This window comes from Chamaea fasciata, unplaced genomic scaffold (genome assembly GCF_029207755.1).
Source record: "Chamaea fasciata isolate MVZ Bird 193981 ecotype frontalis unplaced genomic scaffold, bChaFas1.0.hap1 SCAF_1, whole genome shotgun sequence".
In the NCBI taxonomy this organism is placed as follows: domain Eukaryota; kingdom Metazoa; phylum Chordata; class Aves; order Passeriformes; family Sylviidae; genus Chamaea; species Chamaea fasciata.
Genome location: NW_027094086.1, coordinates 83,397,581 through 83,420,109, shown reverse-complemented (window position 1 = coordinate 83,420,109; position 22,529 = coordinate 83,397,581). Strand labels below are relative to the sequence as shown.

The window sequence follows — 22,529 nt, the reverse complement described above, 5'->3', positions numbered from 1 at the left end:
CATATACATGAAAAGCTGGAAATTTAAGCAGAAATTATATTTCCATTAGGTCCAGGTCTGGACTGATATAGGTAAAAGCAGAGGCTAGCTATTTTTCTTTTCTAAAAATAAGTAGGTGTAGCAAAGTGTCTGTTTGTTGCACAGTACTTACTGTCTGTAGATCTTCAAAGGCCTGTAGCTTACCTTTGTTTTTGTAATGGAAGCATGGACAGGCAATATAATTCATCTAAGGTCACCTAGTCTAGGAGCAAGACTGATGTAAAAACTTCATGTTTCGTTTTATTGTGCTTTCAGATATGCCTTGCTTTGCTTAAATATGCTATATTTTCTCAGACTATAACCTGTCTGAGAAACTAAATTGTTGTTTTTCAAAATCCACCCCCTTATGTAAGATCTAAATGCTAGGATCTCAAGTTTCTCTTTGTAGTGCTAACTTCTACCAAATTGTTCTGTGACTCTTAGATATGCACATACAGACACACACATATTTCTCTCACTTTCCTCTCTGTATACCTGTTCCCATTTATAAGTTATTAAAAAATTCTACATCGGTCCACTCACATACCTTTTTATGTTGTCTTGTGTTCACCAGGTGTATTTTTCAAGAATGCAACTCTCAGAGAAATTTCACACTAAAATAAACTTAGCAAATTTACTGAATGTCACAGTTCTGCTCTCAATGCACTCTTTTGAACCAGAGGTCAGGCAACGAACCTTATTATTTGTCTGTCAAAATCAATCTTAAAAGATACTGAATGGGAAGATAAGATGCTCTGAAATAAAATCATGTTTTGAGCATATGATAATATTTTAAGCACAGAGAATAACTTTAAAAATCTCCCCCAAATCACAGATATTCAGATTTTACACATAATAAAATAGTGGTGAGATTTGTAGAGAGTATCATGTAAATATTCTGGCCTGAAAAATATCAAACACAAGACAATATTTTCTCTCTTTTTAAGTTTAGTCAGAAACAAGAAATAATGCAGTCAGAAGATAAAATTTACTAGAGAACTGCTTACCTTCAAGCTTCAGCACCAAAGACAATACAGCTTTCCAGCTGTGTGTGGGTATACTGGCTGAGCCCTTGGGAATTTATACAGTCTGAGTTGTGACCCACCCATTTCTGTCCTTCAGAAGTTTGACTTTTGACACCATAAAAATAAATTAATGGTATTAGGTCAGTTTTTTTGTTTCAATGGGTTTGGGTTTGATTAAAAGGAGAACAAATATTGGTATTTTATTCTGTAGAGCAGTGCTTTCCACAGGTATATCAAGACCATTGGGCTGGAGAAAAGGCTGGAAAATAATGCCTCATTCGCAACGAGATACTGGGATGGCAGTAAAAACAAAAAATGTGAAAACCTTAGTGGTGTCACACATAATTAGCAGTTATTAGTCAATACATCAATAATTAGACAATTTGTTATTATAGTTGTAGTATTAGACCAGAACTCCCTTTCAGTTAGTCCTTTCTGAATATATGAAATGCAGCCATGCTAGACAGAAGAGAAGGGAGGACAGGGCTTAGCCTTTTATTCTTCAAAAAAAATTGGGGAAATAAAGTAGGGTTCATGTAACAAAACCAATTGAGATGAAAGTCAAAACCAGGAACATTTTCTTTGAGAAGCTGGAATATTTATAAAAGATCTTTCGATGAGTGTGGGGTTTTTATAACAAAGTGTTTTATTCTCAGGGGTTATCAGCAAAACACAAGTCTGGACAAAGTAAAAAACAGTCAGTTCCAAATGTATTTCTGTATGCATGTGCCTTGTATCTCTCAGATCTTCCATGAGTAACTTAATGGCCTGACAGATGATGGAGGAACTCGAAATCCAGCTAGAGGAGTGTTCATGGTCTGTGGGACAATCATAATATACAATAGCAAATATATTTCAGTTATAAAAGTATTTCACTTACAAAAAGCTATTGTTCTGTATTGAAGTAATGGAATGGACAAACAGTTCAAGAAACCATTCTGACCTCTGCAAAGCACCGTGTGATTTCTAAAAACAGGGGGAGAAGGGCAGAAAGGCAGGAGGGGGATCCCAAAGTCTGTACAACATAATTCTTTAGAACATACAGGACATAACTGTGGTCTCTGTTAAGAAGAGTAGGCTCCTGTACTGCTGTCAAAAGTTTAGGCAGTGCAGTGTTCTTTGCCTCAGTCTGCTTCCTCTTGTGAAAATAAATGTGCCATATAAATCCACATTCCCCTTGATGAGTTGTTGTCTCTCAGTGTGTAGCTCAGGAGGTGAGGTGGTAACACAGACACCAGCAGAGGCAGAAGGGCTTTCTGGTGCCAGGTAGCCAGAAGAAAATCTGACATATTATTAAATAGTGGGAGGTGTGCCTGGACCCCAAGTGACAGGGCATGTATCACACATTGCTTTCCTTTTAAGCTTTGTGCCCACAAAATAATGATTATCAATCATCCTAAGATGATGGTGAAAAAGCTGAAGTGAATATGCCAGCTATACAGACTCCCTCAAGGGTCTTAGAAAGAGATCTGGATAGACCAGAGAGCTCAGCAATCACCAAATGTACAAAATTTAACGAGCAAGTGCAAGATTCTCCATCTGTGGTGGGGTGATCCTCATTGCAAGTCCAGGTTGGGGAATGAGAGGTTGAAAACAGCCCTGCATAAAAAGATCTGCAGGTTTGGGTCAATGGCAAGTTGAATATTGAGTCAACAGTGCGTCCTGGTAGCCAAAAGGACCAACCACATACTGGGGTCCATCAGGTTCAGCATCACCAGCTGGTTGAGGGAGGTTATTGACCCTGGCAAAGGCATGAGGCATCTTAAATGTCCCTTGAAACTCAAACTATTCTCTGATTGTATGATCTTCCCACTCTACTCTGCACTGTTGTGGCCTCACCTCGAGTCCTGTGTGCAGCTCTGGGCACCTCAATGTAAGAAGGACGCCACAGTAGAAGAGTGTGTGCAGAGGAGAGTGACAAAGATGGTGAAAGGCCTCAAAGACAAGAAGAGAATGCTGAGGATTTACCTCATCTTAGCCTACAACTTCTTCAGTGGGTGCAGTGGTGGGGGAGGTGTTGCTCTCCTCTCTCTGGTGACCTGTGATGGGCCACAATGAAATGGAATGAGGCTGCATCAAGAAAAGCTCAGATTGGACGCTGGGAAAAGGTTCTTCATCCAGAGGGTGGTCAGTCACACCCTGAAACAGGCTTCCCAGGGAAGTGGTCACAGCACTTAGTGTGTCAGAGTTCAGTGAGTATCTGGACAATGCTTTTAGTCATATGGTTTATTTGTAGGTAGTCGTGTAAGGATCAGAGAGCTGAACTCAACAATCCTCATAGTTACCTTCCGGTTTGAGATACTCCATGATTCTTTGAACCTGTGTGTCTTTACTTAATAAGCTGTTTTCTCGCATTGTTTATAGTGCATCACAGATTTATGCCACTATTTTCACTCTTTATCCCTTTTTGTTCAGAACCACTTTGTGTCCACAAGGGCTTAGTTCTACTTCCACCACACTGGTCTTCCATTGCTGCATGTGAGAGCTGGACAGTGTATATACTCAGTGAAATTTGCCTTTCAAATGTCCTTCAAGATTCTCTGCTAAACAACCATGTTTCCCATTCCCTGAATGGTCCATTATACATGAATTACAGAAGTGTCCAGACCTGTATCACAAGTCCAGCTCACCATGTATGGCCTGAATTTTTGGACCTACAAGAATATTCAGGAAGCAGTTGTACTTTTGTTAATCATTGTTTTTCACACCATCACACTGCAAGAATAGAATAAAAATTATCCCAGTAGTTTTTTATATCTGGTGAGTTTGACTTCTGTGTATTGTCCTGGTTCCTGATTAAGAACAACTTTGTATGCCTTTGATGCAGAGCTTTGTTCCATGAGTTATACAAAAATCATGTTTTCTCTCCAAGAATTGGAGTTTCAGGTTCAGAACACACCCACAGCAAGCAAATACACGGAGGATAATAAGCTCTGCTGTGATAATGTTTGATAAAGGCAGGCGCTGTTCTTTATGAGAGGTCTGGTGTGGTTTTCTGTGCTCAGAGTGGGAGTTAATGCGAGGCCAGTTGTAAGCAACAGGGTACACCCATGAGCAAATGAAGAACTGGATCAGAGCAGACCATCAGCATAGCATCAACACTAAATGGTCTTGTACAGTCTGCTTGATGTGAGATCTAGAGTAGGCAAACCTTCCTGCACTTGGAAGACTGCTTGGGACAGCTGGCAATGGATAGTCCAGCACAGCTGTGCAAAGCAGTACAAACAGTTCAGTCAAACATCCTCATTTGACAATGCTTGTCCCAAGAAGGAGGTCAGCTAAGGCCTGGTTGCCCTTTCCTCTGCCAGGCATTTCATTGTGGAGCTGTCCCCAAACCAACAGACTCTTGAGTACCTGGGCTTTGGACAACTGACAGTGTAAAAGGTACTTCTTATCCAAAAGGATATGAAGTCCAGGTCAGCTCACAGAACAAATCCTCTCATCCAATCACAAAAACCTACTCAGAGCTTGGGATTGTGTTCTGTCCTTGTTCCTGCTCTTTTGCCAATAGAAAGGAGCATATTAATTGTTTTGTGTTTGTCCTCATTCCCCGTTGTGACTCTAGAAGCTGGCTTTCAATCAGGGGCAGAGGCATTCATCCACAGAGAGATTTACTGATTGTAGCTGACTGTCTAACTTGTTATCATCACAGACCTAGGTGCTGCAGCTGTCAGTGATGGTTTGTCTCTTCATTGTTCTGTTGTTCTGTCTTTTCCCTAATACAAAGAAAATGAAGTATCTGGTCAAGCTCCTTCAGACAGGTGCCCCTAGCCCACCTGGCACCTTTCTGCAACAGCTCTGTGCCATTGGAGATGTGCACTGTTGCCTGCGGTGCTGCCTTGACCTCTCACAGACTGTGACAGGGCAATTGTCATTGCTCTTAATTGTCATTGTAATATCCCTTTATTCATTTGAACCTGACACAGGCTTAGACATCATTGTACAGATGACAATTTCTTCCTGCTCCCACATGAATTTCTTACTGCTCTCCCTGTCATAGATTGATGTGACCTTCATGGCATAATTTTTGATGATCACATCCCACAGGCCAGCAGTGGATTGGATGGGACACTTTGACTCAGAGCTTGGAAAACATCCTCAGTGTGGTTGAATGGGTTTTAGCCTCACATACATGCAAAACCTTTGCCTTGCTTCCGTACATGCCACTTATCTTTCTGTGGAAGCAACATGTCTCTGATGATAAAGGTGCCTTCATTCTGTCCAAGCTCAAGTGCGAAAAGCAAGTGTACAAGAGTTGAAAGCAAGGAGAGTCCACCAGGCAGGAGTATAGAAGCTTTCACCATACATGTGGGGATGGAATCTGAAAAGCAAAAATTGTGCTGGAGGGAAAACTGACGAGGGGTGTGAAGGACAGTAAGACAAGTTTCTTTAGGTACAGCAGCAAAATGAAGACTAAAGAAAAGTCAGGATGATTGGAGAAGGTTCCTAATGATTTGAAAAAGTGACTAATTTTCAGAAAGGAAAAGGAGGAGAATTGAGGAGACTACAGGTCTCTGCAGTCACTGAAAAGGTGTAGTGCACTGCTGCAAGGCATTAAGGGTTTGTACTCATTATGATGAGTATGATCTGTGTCAAGAAAGACACAGTCTCTAAGATACTGCTTAAAATATCATTTATTGCAGCTAACATTGAAAGGAGAAAGAGGATAATATACAAAATTTTTATTGTCACTCACTACAACTACCTGAAAGGAGTTTGTAACCAGGTGAGGGTCAGCATCTTCTCCCAGGTAACTAGCAATAAGACAAGAGGACATACTCTTAAGCTTCACCAGAGAAGATTTAGGTTGGATGTTAGGAAGGAGATCTTCATAGGAAAGGTGATTGGGCATTGGAATGGGCTGCCCAGGTGGAGCCACCATCCCTGGAGGTGTTTAAGAAAAGGCTGAATGTGGCACTCAGTGCCATGCTCTAGTTGACTTGGTGGTCTTAGGTCATAGGTTGGACTTGAACATCTCAAAGGTCTTTTCCTACCTAGTTGATTCTGTGATTCTGTGATATTCCCTTAGCTGCAGGGAGCCCCAAGCTGTGCAGCATTGGAAAGATCACCAGTCAAGGAATGACATGCAGTGCAAATTCCATCCACAGAGATAGGTGTTCACTGACACTTCAGTCTTTAGAGCTCTTGCAGGAATTTTTAAAGAAGGAAACAGTTATTTTGCTGAGAAAGAGAAGGATATTCACATTAAAACTTGCTGCTTCACTTTATGATAAATGCAAGGATGCAGAGGATGCAGTCGGTCATGCCAAGTGGGAGCTACCTACAGGTTCCTCCCTTCTGACTTGCCTGCAAAGTTCATGCTGCAGCCCAGGGCAATGTGCAGGACAGAACAGGATGGGGAGTCAACCTCTGTATTTGGCAAGCTCAGACCTGCGCCTTCTCCTGTCAGGTATTGTGTGGGTCACCAATGCCCTGGTGTACAATTGTATTTGAGCTCAAATCCTTTGCAGAAGGCTTCCAAGCAAAGCCTCCTGGGAACATTTTGAGACACGTGTAGGAATAAAAGTTGATGGGGAAAATAAGCACAGTTTTACCAAGGACAAATCTCTCCTGAAAAACAGCACTGGCATGTAGGAGGGGACAGCTTGTTGTATAAACAAAGGGAGAGCAGAAGATATTTGTACACCTGACTTTAGTAAAACCTTCGGGATGATCTCCCAGAATATCCTTGTAGTCACATTGGAGAGGTATAGGCTGAGTAAGCAGGCAACCTTTTGGGTGGAAAGTTGTCTGTACTGACAGAAGCGGCAAGAACAGGGCTGCTTCATGAGGACAGTGAGCTAGGCCAAGAGTCAGTCCCCAGGGAGGGCAGTGACCTCACCGTTTAGTGCCACACCACAATATCTGACCACAGGGAAGCAGAGCCAAATGTCAGTAACAGGGTCCATCAACACCCATGGACACAGCAAGAGGAGAACCAGGGCTGTGCTCCATTTCCAGAGCCTAGAGTTAGGGAGCAGTGAGAGCTGGTTGCTGCCTGTGGAATGGGTGGCTCACTGACCAGGGCCCAGCCCCACAGCACCTGAGCAAGGGAGAAAAGACAGATCCTGAAAGGTGACAGGTCCAACCAAGCCTTCAGAACATGAGGCAATATAAGTGACAGGGCACACACTAAACCAAGCTGGGAAGTCTCTCCACGAGTGAGGACAGCAATCAGATCCAGGAACTACCAGGCAGGTCAATAGTGACAGAGTAGGCTCAAGTTCAAGCCAGGAAATGAGTGCACATGTTGGTCTCAAGAAGGCCCATGGCCAAGCAGGGCAGGACTGACAGAAACAGAACAGCCCCTGATATGATGTCACTGGGGTAGGGGCTGATGGCCTGGGGTGGGGGGTAGCATGGGATCTTGGGCTTTGGGCAGGTGGGAGAGATCCCATGGAAGATCAAGGCCACTGAGGGCTTCTAGTGAAGCCTCCCTTCTGAGGACAGCATGCCCTTGCTCCTTATGGAAACCTGTGCTCAGGAGGGACTCACTTCAGAGGGACTCACTTCAGCGTGACTCAGTGGCTGTGAGGTGTTAGAGGGCTGTTTCAGGGGACAGAGAACTGGAACAGGGGCACTGGATAGGAAATGGACATGGCTAGAGGAGTCAGGAACTGAGGGAGATGGTCAGGCCACCCCAACAGGCCCCAAAGGCTGGCCAGGAAGAAGCCAGGCAGGATGGTCTGCCTGGGTGGAAGGGGGTTCACTCAGGAGCCTGGCTCTGAATAATGAGTGAGTGCTTTGTAGAGATCAGGAAGGTTTGTAAGGACAAGGCCCCGTGTGACCAGAGACCCAGGCTCCGTGGTGCTTGGCAGAGGGCTCAGGGAGGACTGAGCTCATGGTCAGGAAGAAGCAAGGGCCGGCTTTTCCCAAGGAGGAACAAATCAGGAAGCAAGGGTGCTACCACAGCTGGGGCCTCACTAGCCAGGGATCAGCAGCTGAGCAGAGCAGGCCTGGAGACCATGGGCAGTCCAGATCATAAAGCAACATCATGGCTGTGAGGCAGGTGCAAAGAAAACATTGACCACAAAGTCAATTCACACAGCAGAGGTAGGTCCAGGTCCAGTGATCACAAGACAGGGCCAAGGTCACATTAGGAGTCCTTGGCCAAGAATGGGCACAGCTGTGTTTGAACTGGAGAGTGACACACCACTGATGTAATACAGATGGGAACTGAAAGTCCAGCACATAACTTTGGAGTTCCTGGGGTCACAGGTGTGGGAGAGGCTCCAGGTATGGCTGAGCAGGACTATTACATATTCATTAGTGCACTCAGAGCTCTGTCATACACTAATGAGCAAAAGAGATGGGCCTGGAGACAAGGCTACAAGGCTTGGGACTGATGTCAGTCAGGAGGCAGAACTAGAGACAGGAACCTGCAGTGTACTTCAGTCTAGGCTAAAACAGGCTTCTGTTGTGGGCAACAGCTTTGACTTGGGGAGTTTCACTTAATTTCATGCTGATTAACATTAAATTTTTGTAGTTTATTTGGGAGCTGACAAAATCAATGTAACAAACTATGAAACAAACAGACCTTTCATCCTGCTTACCTACATTTCACTTCCATACAAAGTCTCCTCTTATGCTTACTCATTTCATCTTCCTTGTTACACTCAGTGCTCACCAGCCCCTTTGGCAAGCAGCAAGCAATGGAAGAGGTTGCAATAGGTGTATAACTGTTTATATCTGCCAGATGTTGCTTCTCACTTTTATCTTGTGCTCTAGTCTGCTTCAGGAGGGGCAGTTCCATAGGGATCTCCTTGCTTCAGCATCAGTGACCAGTAGGCTGCTGGCCCTCCAGAGTGTCTCTGCCCTGGCATGAGCTGCCTGTGGTTGCAATGCCCCAGGGGTGACTCCCAAGAGTGTGCCTTCAGCTGTGCTCTTAAAAGCATCCCCTTCTTATAAACATCCCCATGTTTTCTCTCTTTTGTTTCTCCAAACACACCTGTCACATCTCTGTCCACTCTTTCTTAATTACACTGGAGATTTGGCATACAATGAATTTTTTTTCATTCATTACAGGGTCTGCTGCAACTGGACAAGGATAGTTTGTGTCCTCCTCTCACAAACAGTGCCAGTGCCCAAGATAGGCTCCAGACCCATGTGCAGAGGGTGTTGGGGAAATCTCCAGCTGAAGCTGTTTGTACTCTCAGGGTCCTAACACTGGCTGTTGTCAGTCCTAGAACTTAAATAGCTGGTAGTATTTTATATATATTTATTACCTCTAATTCGATTTCTCTTCCTTCTAGAAGACAAGAAAAAGAGTTTCCCTTTAAAATCAAGTGAAATTTTATCATCTTCTGTTTCTTGGACCATTAATTCCATCATTCAACTGTTTGTTGTCAGCTACATCTGTGTGCTGGGGTTTTTTAACTGCTTTCTACTAACCTCTTTTAATGCCATTAAGTTCCTGAGTCACAAAATACACCGAATAGCCAACCTCTGTCACTGCCTCCATAACACTCAGGACTTCAGAAACCTCTGCTCTTGAGATCATCTCTCTCCTAAGAATTTGACTGCGTGGGCTCAGGGACATAAGAAGCAGCTTCCAAGCCTTGGATCAGGGCACTGTTTGTGGCAGAGCTGTGAGATGCCTCCATGGAGAATCTACATGTAGACCCTCCATGGGGGTCTACATCCCCCTCACTCAAGGGAAGAATTTAAGTGGAGTCTCTTGACTGCCCCTTGCTAGTTTGCATGCCTTTGCCTGGCCATGAACCTCAGTAGTATGGACACTGCAAGTGTTCATTTTGGACACAGTAAGAAAATTACTAAAGTGCATTCTATTGGAAATGACATGAGATAGGGAGAGAGAGCATAGACAATTTCATGACCCTTCCAATGGTCAGATCCTGAAGCAGTGCAGCATTGGATGGATCCTTATTCAGGGAACAGCACACTGTGCACATCCCATGCATGCGGAGGTTCACTGGTGGTGTCATCTTTACACTTTTATAGGTTAGTTCAGTTCATCATTTCTACTGATGAATGAAAGTATACAGAAGAATGTTGCTTCACTTCAAGATAAAGACAAGATGCCTGCAGCATCATCACAGGGTGCCAGCTCGGGACCCTCTGTGAGGTTCTCCATTATGATAAGCAGATGAAGTTTAGCCCACAACCCTGATACTTTCAGCACTGTGTAGTCCCAGACATCAAGCAGTATATGAAGCATAACTTAGCACAAAACTGCACACACTGATCAGCCTGATCAGATCCATTTTTATGTGGTCACTAACTCCTCAATGTACAATAGTGTTCTGCTTAGGAACACTACAGAGCCTGATTTGTGGATTTAACCTTGCGGGCTTTATATTTGACCTACCTCATCACCACAGGCTTGTTTGGCAATCACTGGACTGTAGTGGTAGTGTAGGGAACAGCAGTATTTAATATCTTATGAGGAAAGCCCTGGCCCTTCTGGTTTTCTTGTCACCTCCTGCTCTGGATGCCCTTTCCTTGCCAAGCAGCCTCATCCTTGCCACTTTTTGACAATCCCCTCTCTGCTGTTCCTTTTCCTTATTGATAAATCTTAGCTCACTAGCTACAAGAAACAGAAAACTGAAGCCCTGCTCTGTGTCAAAGTCTTTCTAGCAGACAAGTAGCTTTTAGTTTGATTCAGCATGCTGTGCTTTCTCAAATACCATTTGAGAGCCCAGGACAGCTTTGCCCTGGAGTCCAGGGGGTTCTCTGCACTTCCTCTAGTGACTATGGTATTTAGCAGCACAATGCCTGCTAAATCTTGTGCCTTCAGCCATGGATTTATTTTGCTTAGGAGAGGGTAGGCCTCTCTTACAAGTCGTATAGGCAGAGGGACATGGAATGGTCACAAAAATTTATATTCCCCAAAGAAGAGGGAAGATATGTCATCTCCAACCATTTCCCAAATGACACAAGAAGGAAAGGTACACAGTTCACACAGTATTTCAAATGCTGTCCTGTGCATGTGTCTGATTTTGTTCCACAGACCCCTGGCAGAACAGTAAGTCCAGAACAACATGGCACATAGTGCAAATGGAGTGTAGTAAATGGAGAGATGGCAGTTTATTAACATACCAGCTTCAGTGATGCTGCCAGGGAGCAACAAGGACTGCAAGACAATACCCAGACTTTGTGGGAGCTGGGATTCATGTTATTAAATTCTTGCTGAACTACAGATCTGGGAAAGAGCAGGGAGAGGTTGTTCTCCTCATGGCTGCTCTTCCCTCATCCCTTTGTAACACCCTCCACACTGGTCTTTTCAGAATTGCATCCCATGGGAGCTGCAGCAGCCACACTGTCCATGGCAGTGCCTTTGCAGCAGGTCCTGCTGGCCCTGACCAGCAATGCACAAGTGCAGTAGTGGGCCCAGCCATTGATACAGGGGTATGGATCTTATCCAGCCTTGCTAAGTCTGCACTTTTGCCTCTCATTTTAGCCTCTTTAGAGGATAGCTTCTCTTTCATAAACAAAAGAGTTCTATCCATTCTACAGTGTTTGACCATGTTATTTTTTTTCCAGGACAGAGACATCTTAAAATGCTTCTGAACTTTCACCAAATAATATTTCTGTCTTTTTTCTTCAAAAATTACTGGGTTTCGAGCCCAGTGCCACTGGTTTGCATTTTCAGTATATAATAATCATAATCACCTGCTTGCACAAAAATTAAGAAAAAAATCGGAGCCTTCCTTAAGCTCCCAGACCTAGTTTTCAACAGATGTCTCCCTGTCAGAAGACTTGAGGCATCATTTTGTACCCCTAGTGACACCTAACGGCCCAATGTAAAATGGGTCAAATAGCTCTGTTTCACTGTGAAGACATTAGGTGGACCTCTCTCATAGGTAGTTTTAGGAAACCTTTTACCATTTCATTCATTTTCATTTCATTACCGTTGATTTTCTCAATTTCTTTTCTTTAAAATAATCATCAAGCAAAGTAACAATTAAACAAGAGATTTTTTTTTAATATTCATGCTATATAATTCAATAAATATTTTATTTTCATTGTACCTAGAAAGTGCAGAGTGACAGATATGCTTGTTTCTGTTTAATAACAGATCTATAATAACTTTCATCCTCTGCTTCTTATGAACAGTATTTTATAAAGCCTCCCTTTTTCTTTTTTGTTTTAGTTGTAACAAAACTCTCTTTACTGCCTTAGGTTTTAAGGGAAGCAGAATATGATATGCATAGCGAACCTTGAAATTGCATATATAAGAATACATTTTTACTTGAATACTTCTGTTAACTGTATCTAATCTCTTATAACTGTCTTGGGAAAACCAGTATTTGCAGTTCTTCCATAGGCCTCATAGCAGCCAAGATACATTTCCCTGTAGTCAGCATCATCATTTCAAGTTATATTTAATGCTTTCTTCATAAATGTTTGAGACAGCTCCAAATATTGTCAAGTGTCTCCCTTTTTTAAAGCACATTTTAAGTACTGTGATTTGCAGTTCTGCACATCTATGCCAGCAGAAGGAAGATTGCTTAAGTCAGTGATTAACACTAGTCTTTCAATTGGATAAACTGCAACCTGAAAAACCTTCCCCCTAAAGACTCTGAAATAGGAAATAATATCTCTAGGGAATTATGTTTTCAAAAGGCAGTAACAAAGATTTCCACGCACAGTTCTTGTGGGTATTAGGCAGCTGAAGCAGTCCACCTTTTAAGAAAAATACTCTTCTCATGTTTTTGAAGTTGTATCTCTTAGGCATCACCTCTGTGTGTTTACTGAGGGAAATTAGAGGAAATATTTTAAAACTATCTGTAAATACAATAGTAGATTAAAAAAAAATGGGTTATTTGATATGTCATATGGAGATGAGTGCAAGGTAAAAATAGGAGCTCTAGGATTTACCTTGCTTAAACTCAGAATTTTAGAAAAAAAGTGTTAAGCTCTTTAATGAATTATCATATAGGTACATTCTGGTTTTGGAAATAGTATCTAAATCCTAGTATAAACACATTCTGTCAATAATCATGACCCACGATATCATGTATTTTCGTTGTGTGGTGCAGCATTCCAGAAGAGGTAGAGACATGTTTAGTTTGCATGCTTTTATTAGAATAAATAGAAGGACCAACAACTGACACTCACTAGGTCAATCACTAGGTCAATGGTGTATCACAGGAATGAAGATGGGAAGTTGTATCAGTCAGGAAGGTGTTGTGTCTGGAGAGGATGATTTAAGAAGAAATGGTAAACTTTCTGTATGCCCCCTCAGAACAAGAGACTTACAATACGTGCAGCACAAAGAAGCACAAATGCTTTATTCAAAGAGAAATGATTTGCTGCAATTAAGAATTTCATCTGCGTGTTTTCCAGGCAATTCAAGGATGGTTGCTCAAGGAGTTCAACAGCAAGGAACAGTATTATTCTAAAAGCTGTGTTTTTTTCAGAGAACTCCTATAGAAAAACCAGACGCTCAATATCAGCGTCAGAATTTCTCACAAGAATCAAAGCACTGGTCCTGAATCTTAAGTTATTCAATCACAATGGAAAATGCTTCTAAGCTACCTTTTGAAGTACTCATTTATTCCTGGATATAAGTCCTAAGTACAGCTTGTGTGAGCAGAAATATCTGCACCCACATATCTGAAAAGTCACACACTTCTTTGGGAATATCTCCCTAGATATTGAAGGCTTTCCACTTAGAGATAGTGAAGAGATGAAATTATACTACATTACTAGAGTGAAGGGGGTCTGTTCCTTAGGGGTATGCAAGCATTATGTCCAGCCTTTTTCTCCTTAGGGAGAACAATATCTACCAAAGAGGAGCATCATGTCGCTTGGATTGTGTTTAACAAAGAAAAGGAATGGGCGGTCAGCCCTAAACTCTTCAATCTCAGAGGAATGTTGGATATCTCCAGTCACAACCTCTGAGCCACCTGCCTCAGTGCCCTCTTCAGTGACTTCTATGTATGCCTCGTGGATGGCCTCAGATATCCTCAGGCTCTCTGCTGAAGAGATGCCAGAGAGATTGGCCGAGCGGCTGAACAGGTCGGTCATACCCAAGGATATCAAGACAGATGTGAGGTTATATTTCTCCTCAATCTTCATGCGTGGCAGGTACACTTTCACCTTCTTCTTTTCCATCACCTTGGGACTGGTCCACTCCATGAGTTTTTCGTAGCTGATTTTGTTCTCCAGCTGCAGAGAGAGGCAGGGAATGAAATGTCTGAGACAGAACTTCAATGGCCTTAAAAGCTGTGGTTTTACCACCTGTTACTGGCTTTTTCCATTTACCTTCTGCACACAATAGAACTGATACTTGTTCTTAAATGCACTTGTTTATCCTGTATGCTTCCTCCTGACTATGGAACCTATATCATCTGTCCATCTTGAAGAAGATCCTCAAACCTTTTTCATCTGCAAATTTCTTCATCAGATCAAGGCTTTTTTTGTAAAAATACAGTTTTTGAAAACATAAAATCAAATTGGCCCTAAAACTGTTCCTCTTGGAAGACATTTTATTGATTCCCTTTCCTCAACTTTGTTCCTTTTTAATGTTACTATTCTCATTTTCCTTTTAGTCAGCTCTTGGAATGCTTTCTTCATCGCTTTATTTTTTTTATTTCCCCTAGGATAAACTTTTTTTCTTTAGCAAATATTTGGAATCGCTCACAGTGATAAAAAACCCACTCCCTTGCCAATAGAGATTGGTGCATATGGCAACATCCTCTTCTGCAGGGCTGCAGCAACACTATACTGCTTTGCCTTCTTTTTACAAAACTGAGCTCAGGACTCTCCTGAGAGGCTCTGCCTGACCACCTGGACGGATTTTGTGCTTCTCTGCCTGCCCAGCAGAACTAGGGGTGGGGGACAGCTGGGATGTCAGTGAACACCAAAAGCTCTGACAGCAGCCAAGCCCCACTGAAGTCATCACTCTTCTGCTTGCCCTGCCAGGGCCATACCTGTGCCAACCCAGAGATGTCATCAGGCAGCAGCACAAACAGGCTCAGCTCTCCACTGGTGTATGGAAGCTCCAGGACCTTAATTTTGTCTTCAGCCACTCTTCCCACTTTGAAGGTGCTGTTCTGACGCATCATTTGCACAGGTCTGCTCTCTTGCTGCAAAAACAAAAATGTGAGATGATGTGATGTGGGACCAATCTTTTTCTTTGGTCAGACAAATGTACAAGGCCTTTGAAAGGACAGGACTCAGTCTTCAATCATGCTGCCTTTGGAGAAGACCTGTGTCTCCATTTTCCTCTCTTGACTGCTTTTGTGCCCTGGAAGCCTGGTCAGACACAGATTTTGAAAACACTACTTGGCTTTAGGCCCAGGCACTGACAATGATGGACTCAGCTGTATCACCCAACCTGTGTCAGGTATTTGTAGCACCCAGACAACTGGCTGTGTGAGCCAACAGCTGCCCTGGCCAGAGGTGTGTCTGTGCCCTCCTACCTCAGTCACATTGAAAGGCTCTTCCAGAGTGTCTTCTTCTTTAAATGCTGTTTTCCATATCCCTTTGAAGTAAATGGCATTCACAAAGACCAGCGCAGTATTGAGATCAACAGAGTCTGACGCAAGGATATCTTGGATCCGTCCTTCAAGAAGGAGACAAGTCAGAGAGGGCTAAAGAGGTGTGCTCCCCTGGTGTGCACAAATATCTGTGATGTTGGGGTGAAGGTGGGGGTTCCTGCTTTGTGGAGTTTCATTTTCATAACAGTAAGCTACCTGCTCTTGCTTGACCCACCTTTTCTAGAGATTATGAGGAGAGGAAAACAAGGATATAGTTTATGGTAGGTGAGGGAAAATACCTGCTACCCATTTTTCAGTCCCTACCATTTGTCTCTTTCTCCACCCAGGAATTGATGAGCTGTCTTGCTTCCTCTGCAGCTGTTTTGAAGTCAACTTCTTCCAGCTCTGCTTTGTAGAATTTCTTTGCACACTTTATGTATTCCTATAAGCAGAAGGGTTACAGTTGTCAGACTGATGAGAACTTGGCATTACATGGATGTGTTACGCAAGATTTGTTAAATAAAGCAGAATGGTTTAAGGAACAGTGAATGTTTACTCCTGGGTTTGAATGTCAGACACTGAACATTTCAATCACATCTCTCTTCCTGTAACTGAATCTCAAGCTGTACAAGAAAGACTGCTTCACATATCTAGGTTTGGCACTTTATGATGAGACACTGTTCTAAAATGACATTTTGATATATTTCCTTATTTTACCAAAACAGTTTCAGTTTAACAAACATTTCTAAGGAGAGACAATGTTTGTCTCCTTCTCTTTGTGTTCACTCTTTAGGGTTTTGAATACTGTGTTCTCACATTCTTAGATTTCAAAAGCAAAGCTTCCTTTTACTAGGAAAACTAACAATTTCAGTTTTCATTATTTCAAGTAATAAAGTTTATTTAATGTCTCTTAAAATTACATCTTTCATTAAATGCCATTTTTCTAGTGAATTAACAGCAATCTTGATTACTCCCTGTGATTTGCAATATAGGCATATTTTATGCCTTTATACCTTTTGCCTTTGTCTAATAGGAACAGAAAGGTCCAAACTCGTTCTGTACCAGTTCCCCTCATGGCTCACAAGCACCTCTTCATCAACAGAGACTGGGCTACTGTTGGTGGTGCATCTCTAGGGCAGAGTCACAGGGGATTTACAGGAAATCTCATGGGAGTCAGTTCATAATATAACTCACCTGAAGAATAGGGTATGTTTTGTCAATATAGAGTCTGTCAGCAATCCTGAGTGAGTAAGTAGCATTTTGCCTGCTGATGTCTGAGAGAAGACCCTTGAATGTTTTGAGGATGTACTCAGCAGTGCCACACTGAGGCGATGACATGAAAAAAAGAAGATAGATTGCATAAGGAAATAAGATCCTAAAGTATTGTCCCTTTTAGTTAAGAGTGATGCTACAGGGCAGTCATCCCCCACAGACTGTCACCCATGGGACAGCTGGTGCTGTGGTGGTGGTGCACTGAACTGGCAAGTTCATCCTTGTCAAGACAAGTCCCCTGAAATGTGCTTTTTAAAGGATGCGGTTGAGTTCCTTTCACTGAGACTTCTGGGCTCTTCTCTGCTCAGCATCTTCCTGCCCAGCTGAAAATCCAATTGCTGTATCCTGGCTCTAGGTACTGAGCCCTCTTCACTCATCCCCCAGCAGCACTTTCCTGGGAAGACACCTTGGTGCCCAAAGCATTCTTCCCACACTGTTACTTGTTCTGGTGCAAGATGAGTAACCTGCTGTCTTTCTATGTTTGTTAAAAAACAGGTGACTTACACCCTCCTTCCTTCCCTCCACAGATCCCCTTGGTCTGAGGCCATTACTCTAGTTTTTGTCTGGGTCTTAAACTGCCAGGAGGAAAGGCATAAAAGTTATACTTTTGTTCTGAGGAGAAAATAAGACAGAGAGGAAGATTAAGTTATTTCTCTACCTGGGAGTCAGAAATGTCTCCATATCCTGTAACATTATCAAAGTGAAGAACCTGCAAGAGAAAATACCAGTAGTAAAAATAAGAAGCATGACCAAAAATAATGTGAATTTGAGATTTACACACGTTGCTTGTGTAAAAAAAAAAAAAAACAAAAAAAAACAAACAAACAAAAACAAAAACAAAAAACCACAAAAGCAAACAAATAAAAACCTGTTGGCTCAGGAAAAAAAAGATGCTGAGAAAATAGATTAACTAAAAATTTACAGGTGAGCTTGCAACTGGTCTATGTCCTCTGTGACCTTCTTGGAAACTGCAAATACTACTCTTTTGCTTAGATGATATATTTTTCTAGTGAATGTCTAGAAATAAATTGAGTTACATATTATGTATTGCTAAAATATTCTGTCTTCTTGTCTTTCAGGGATATATCTTTTATATATATTAAAAAAGAAAATCTGATTACATTATTTGGAACTTGAAGGAGTTTAAAAATCTTTAAATTGCCTGACTGGTAATCTATTTTGCTACTGTCCCTGAGATTTTTTTTATGCTGAAGTCAACTGCCTGTTATATTGAAAATATACACCTTTTTAATTACTATTTTCTATATATAACTCTTGAATCAGTTCTCCATTTTTGGACTTTGGCTTAGTTCTTGTGCATTGAAACAGGTGAGAACCTCATCAGGGGATAATATTTTTCAGTGATGTTACTCAGAAGGAACAAGTAGCACAAGCAGAGGTCACTTTACACCCATGTAAGTAACTTACCTTCTCCATCTGGGATTGAGTCTTACCCCTTGCTCCCATGTACACCAGGGCCAGGGTTGAAATCATGCTCAGGGAGGAAATAAGCACATTGTCATTGCTGCGGTGAAATTTCACCTCTTTGAACACATCCAAACAAAATTCTGCATTTGCCGCACTGATGGAGCTCATTGTGAAATCCCTGTTGTCTGAAGGAAACAGAAAGAGTCTGACTTACTGTGGTGAAATAGGTCAATTGTAATGCAAAAAATTCAGTGCGTGTGAACCCCAAACTTAGTATACAGGGTTGTTTCAGCAAACAGAACCCAGTTGTGTGGATTTAGAAGGTAGACATGCTTTTGGATTCTTGAGCAATCCGTGTGCTGGTCATCTCCCAGCTACGCATAGGCTGGTGAAGGAAAAAAGCACAGTCTAGAAAATACAGTACTTTGAAGTCTAATGCAACAGTATAGTGCTTATATCGCTTCTAACTTAAGGTCTTGAGGATCTTCAAGCAATTTGTTTCCCTGTGCAGCTGCTAGAGAACAAAATCCACGGTACTCTGCCATATGTATCACAGTCCCTGTGGAATCAACATCTTCATGTGACAGTCATCTCTTAATGTGAGATAATTTGGACAGCAATGCATCTAACCCTTCCCCTGCTAGAATGGATGCTCATTCTCTTTCTAAATTGAACTGATTGTATAGGTGATTTAAGGTGGATTTTTTATTATTATCTATTCTGCTTACTATTCTGTTTTAGGCTTGAATCTCTGTTTATGTTCTTGAAGAAACATATTCATGAAGCAAATGCCTGGGGGGAGGGGTTTGTTGTCATTTATCTTTGAAAATGTAACTATTAAAGATAACACAGACCTGTAGTATGGTGGGATCATTTGAACATTCTACACTCCTTGATTTCATTCAGAGAATATCTTACACAACCCCTGGAATTTAAACAAATTCAATTTTGTCTTTTAACACTGAATGAAAAATCAAATCAATAGAGGGAGAAGGAAGAAAGTCTCTTGTAACTTATCACCAGCTTTTCAATGTGGAAGAGTTAGTAAACAAAACTATAATTCATAAATACAAATGCTTTGGCTTTATGCATGGCAGAATGTGAAACAGCAAAGTAATACAGATGATACGTCTGAAGGTAGCTAAGGTTGCTGCAGAAGGCATCCTGTGATAATTAGTTTCTTCAACTGACATTGAAGGCCACAAACATGAGGTTACATCGATATGATTATAGTATTGTAAAAGACAATTGTTTTTTATCTTGCAGATTAGAACTCAAATCGTAATTGAAAGAAATGCTTACCTTATCAGATTCACCAGGGAAAGGTAGAGCACAGCTTCTCAGCTGTACTTGGGGCAGACTTGACAAACCCCTTGAAATATATCTTGTGTTATTTTGTGACACGCCCCATGCTGCCTGTTCTGTGTTTACCCAATAAAGTGATGGATGGAGCTCAGTGTCAGACATGCACTTTTACTTGGAATAAGTCCATTCTTTGAAACAAACAAAAAAAAGGGCTGAATGAATGGATTTTAACCTGAAGTTTCCAAAAAGGAAGATTAACTCATCATAGCACATGAAACCTTGCAGAAAAGACAGAACATTAAAAAGACTGAAGCAAAAATAATGATAAAAGGTATTCAGTGGAACTCGAATAGTAAGTACGATTTGATTATGGCAGCAAATAATGTAACATAACTTGTGAAAATAATTTTTAAAAAATGTTGAGGTATTAAGTCTTGCAGAATGTCTGTAAGGAATTTTGTCTTATTTTCCTTAATATTCCTCTGTCTTGAATACTAACAGGACAGATCCCTCTCAGAATCACCGTTCTGTGAACTCACAAATTTTAGTAAGATCAGCACATGCAGGGCTGTATTTATTGTAACTTGTCTCCTATTGTTGGCTGGACTACAAGTATCACCAATCTGTCTTCCCACGAGAATCCATAGCTCTTCCTAAGGAATGGAGAAAATTTGCCACCAAGGAACGTAAGAAAGAGCATATCCTTTCAATGTTTATTGCCAAATTTAATAAAATTTTTGTAGATTTTTCTGCAAGAAGTTATATGTATTTGCCTGGTGTCCTTTGCTGCATTGTAAAAGACCACAGACACAGTGTTACACGGAGCACAATTTTTCATTCCTGAGCAATCTAGCTCAAAGAACTCAGACACAGTCACACTCTGTGGAGCACATTAGTGGAACAAAACCCTCAGTGAGAGTATTTTGGGAGTATAAATTAATTTCAAAGGCAATTTCAGCACATCTATAGAGGGGAGAATTACAGAACTAATGAAAAATGTGTTGGGGGAAGAGAAGTTGAGAAAATAAGAAAGACAAGATTTCTGGAACTTTTTAAATTCAGGCATCAGGATATTTAGATCCTAGTCAGATGCTACCAGAAAAGGATTTGAAGTCACCACTATAGTTTTGAAGGCTAGTTTAAGGTGTACTGTTCTTTTCTACAGGTCACAGCACCAGATGCTAGGCTCAAAATGTGCCTTTTGTACATACAGAGACCATTCTTACAAGATCATTCTTACATTCTTCCACAAGCAACTTCGTGGCACATCAGCTGTACAAACCAGCTGAAGAAACATTCATGGTCTGCAAGACAGTCATAATATACAATAGCAAGCAGAAACCAGTTGCATAATTCCTTTGAAATAAAAGAATGGACACACAATAAAAGAAACTGCTTTGACCTCTTAAATGCCACGTAATTTTAAAACAGAAATCCAAAGTCAATACACAAAATGGCTCTGAAATTGTCTAGAACAAATTATGCCTCAGGAGAGTAGAGGTGGACTTTTTAACTGTTTTAGTTGTCTGTGCAAGAGGAAAGCCTCTCTAGTACAGTTCTTCATAGTCCCATTCAACTGAAGTTGTTCATGCAATAGAAGCCATGAAAAGCTCTATCTGGACTGGTGCATTTAACATCACACTGGTATTTTACATGGCACAGTGTGTGGTCCAGGCCAGTCTACTACAATCCTTGACCCACTTGGGTGGCTCATCACTGCAGATCTACTGCAAAGGAATGAGATATTCTCTCACAGAAGCAGTGTGTAAGCTGGTCAGCACTGTTGTGAGTCCTATTTTGCTGAAAACACTCTCACCTTGCTGAAGGACAACATGTCAAATGAGTTCATGTGCCTGTGTAGGGTGAACCTTCAACCATGAAGCAGGGAGTGCTCCCTAGACTGCAAGCTGTTCCTACAGCTGCTGCCCCTTCTGCCTTTCCGTTTTGAGACTGCCTTGTTTCTGTTCAAACTGCCTTCTACACCCATGGCCATGGTCCATTGCAATATACTTAACAGCTCAGAAGGCAAAGGATTAGCCAGTATGTTTGTCCCTGTCACTTCTAACATTTGAACATGCCTTGACCCTTTTTCCTTGACAATAGAATTGTCTAGTGGTGTGCTTCAACTCACCGTATGTGAGCCACCTTGGCACTTGTGCACCATCTACCTGAATCACATTTGTATCATTATAGACAGTCTGTAACTTGGTAGCTACAAAGATGTCCCATAGTTGCTAAAGGTGTTTTGTAACAGCCAACTCACATCATTAATGTTGTTAGCAAAATACTTCTGAGTTGAATATATTCACTAATGAAAGAAATTTTTTGGTTTAGAGTAGAGAAGGGGCAGTCTATTGCTTGATAATCATGTTAATGCACAACCCAGGTTACTGTTTTTGTTAGCATTTCTGTTTTTTATTGGTCAAATGAAGATTAATGTAAAGCAAGTTGCAGACACAACTAAATCAGTCCACAAGTAAGTAAAAATCTTGATTATGATCAGCTATCAGCACAGAATTGTAAGAATATGAGAGGTAGTGAACTGGGCAACTTTAGATCTGTCATGGAGTCCAATGAGGTTAAGCAGACCTTCCTGTAGTTGAAATGCTTCCTCAGAGAAGAGATAATGTATTGCCCTGTCCAGCACAGCTGTGTAATGCAGCACAAACACAAAAGGATGTGTTTATCCATATATCGTTTTTTGACAATGTTTGTCCCAAGAAAGAGGTCAGCTAAGGCTCGGTTGCCCTTTCCTCTGCCAGGCATTTCATTGTGGTGGTGTCCCTAAACCAACAGACTCTTGGACGTTTGACCTTAACAAAAGGATATGAAGTCCAGGTCAGCTCACAGACCAAAGCCTCTCATCCAATCACAACATCCCACACAGACCTCAAGATTTAGTTTGCATCCATGCTGCTGTTCTTTTTTCAGTGGGAAGGAGCATTTTGATTGTTTCATGTTTGTCTTGCTCAGAGTGAGTGCCAGTGATTGTTCAGTTAGCTGCCACTGCAGACCTTGGTCATGTAGCAAATCA

The 22,529-nt window shown here is 41.6% G+C and overlaps 1 protein-coding gene across 1 annotated transcript; it reads right to left on the bottom strand.

Moving 5' to 3' along the window:
• Positions 1-13,775: 13,775 nt before the first annotated feature.
• On the bottom strand, positions 13,776-18,358 carry LOC136291747 (ovalbumin-related protein Y-like). The gene is made up of 7 exons (XM_066186888.1): positions 18,191-18,358; positions 17,421-17,471; positions 16,685-16,813; positions 15,815-15,932; positions 15,434-15,576; positions 14,942-15,097; positions 13,776-14,177 (listed from the first exon to the last, which is right to left on the bottom strand). Exons 1-7 carry the CDS (start codon positions 18,356-18,358, stop codon positions 13,776-13,778), a joined length of 1,167 nt encoding a protein of 388 aa, XP_066042985.1.
• Positions 18,359-22,529: the final 4,171 nt, after the last annotated feature.

Coding starts and splice junctions, on each gene's coding strand:
- LOC136291747 (XM_066186888.1), bottom strand. CDS start 18,358: ATGAGCTCCATCAGTGCGGCAAATGCAGAATTTTGTTTGGATGTGTTC. Junction 15,933..16,684: donor AAACATACCCTATTCTTCAG/GTGAGTTATATT, acceptor TTCTGCTTATAG/GAATACATAAAGTGTGCAAA. Junction 14,178..14,941: donor ACATCTCTGGGTTGGCACAG/GTATGGCCCTGG, acceptor CTCTCTCTGCAG/CTGGAGAACAAAATCAGCTA.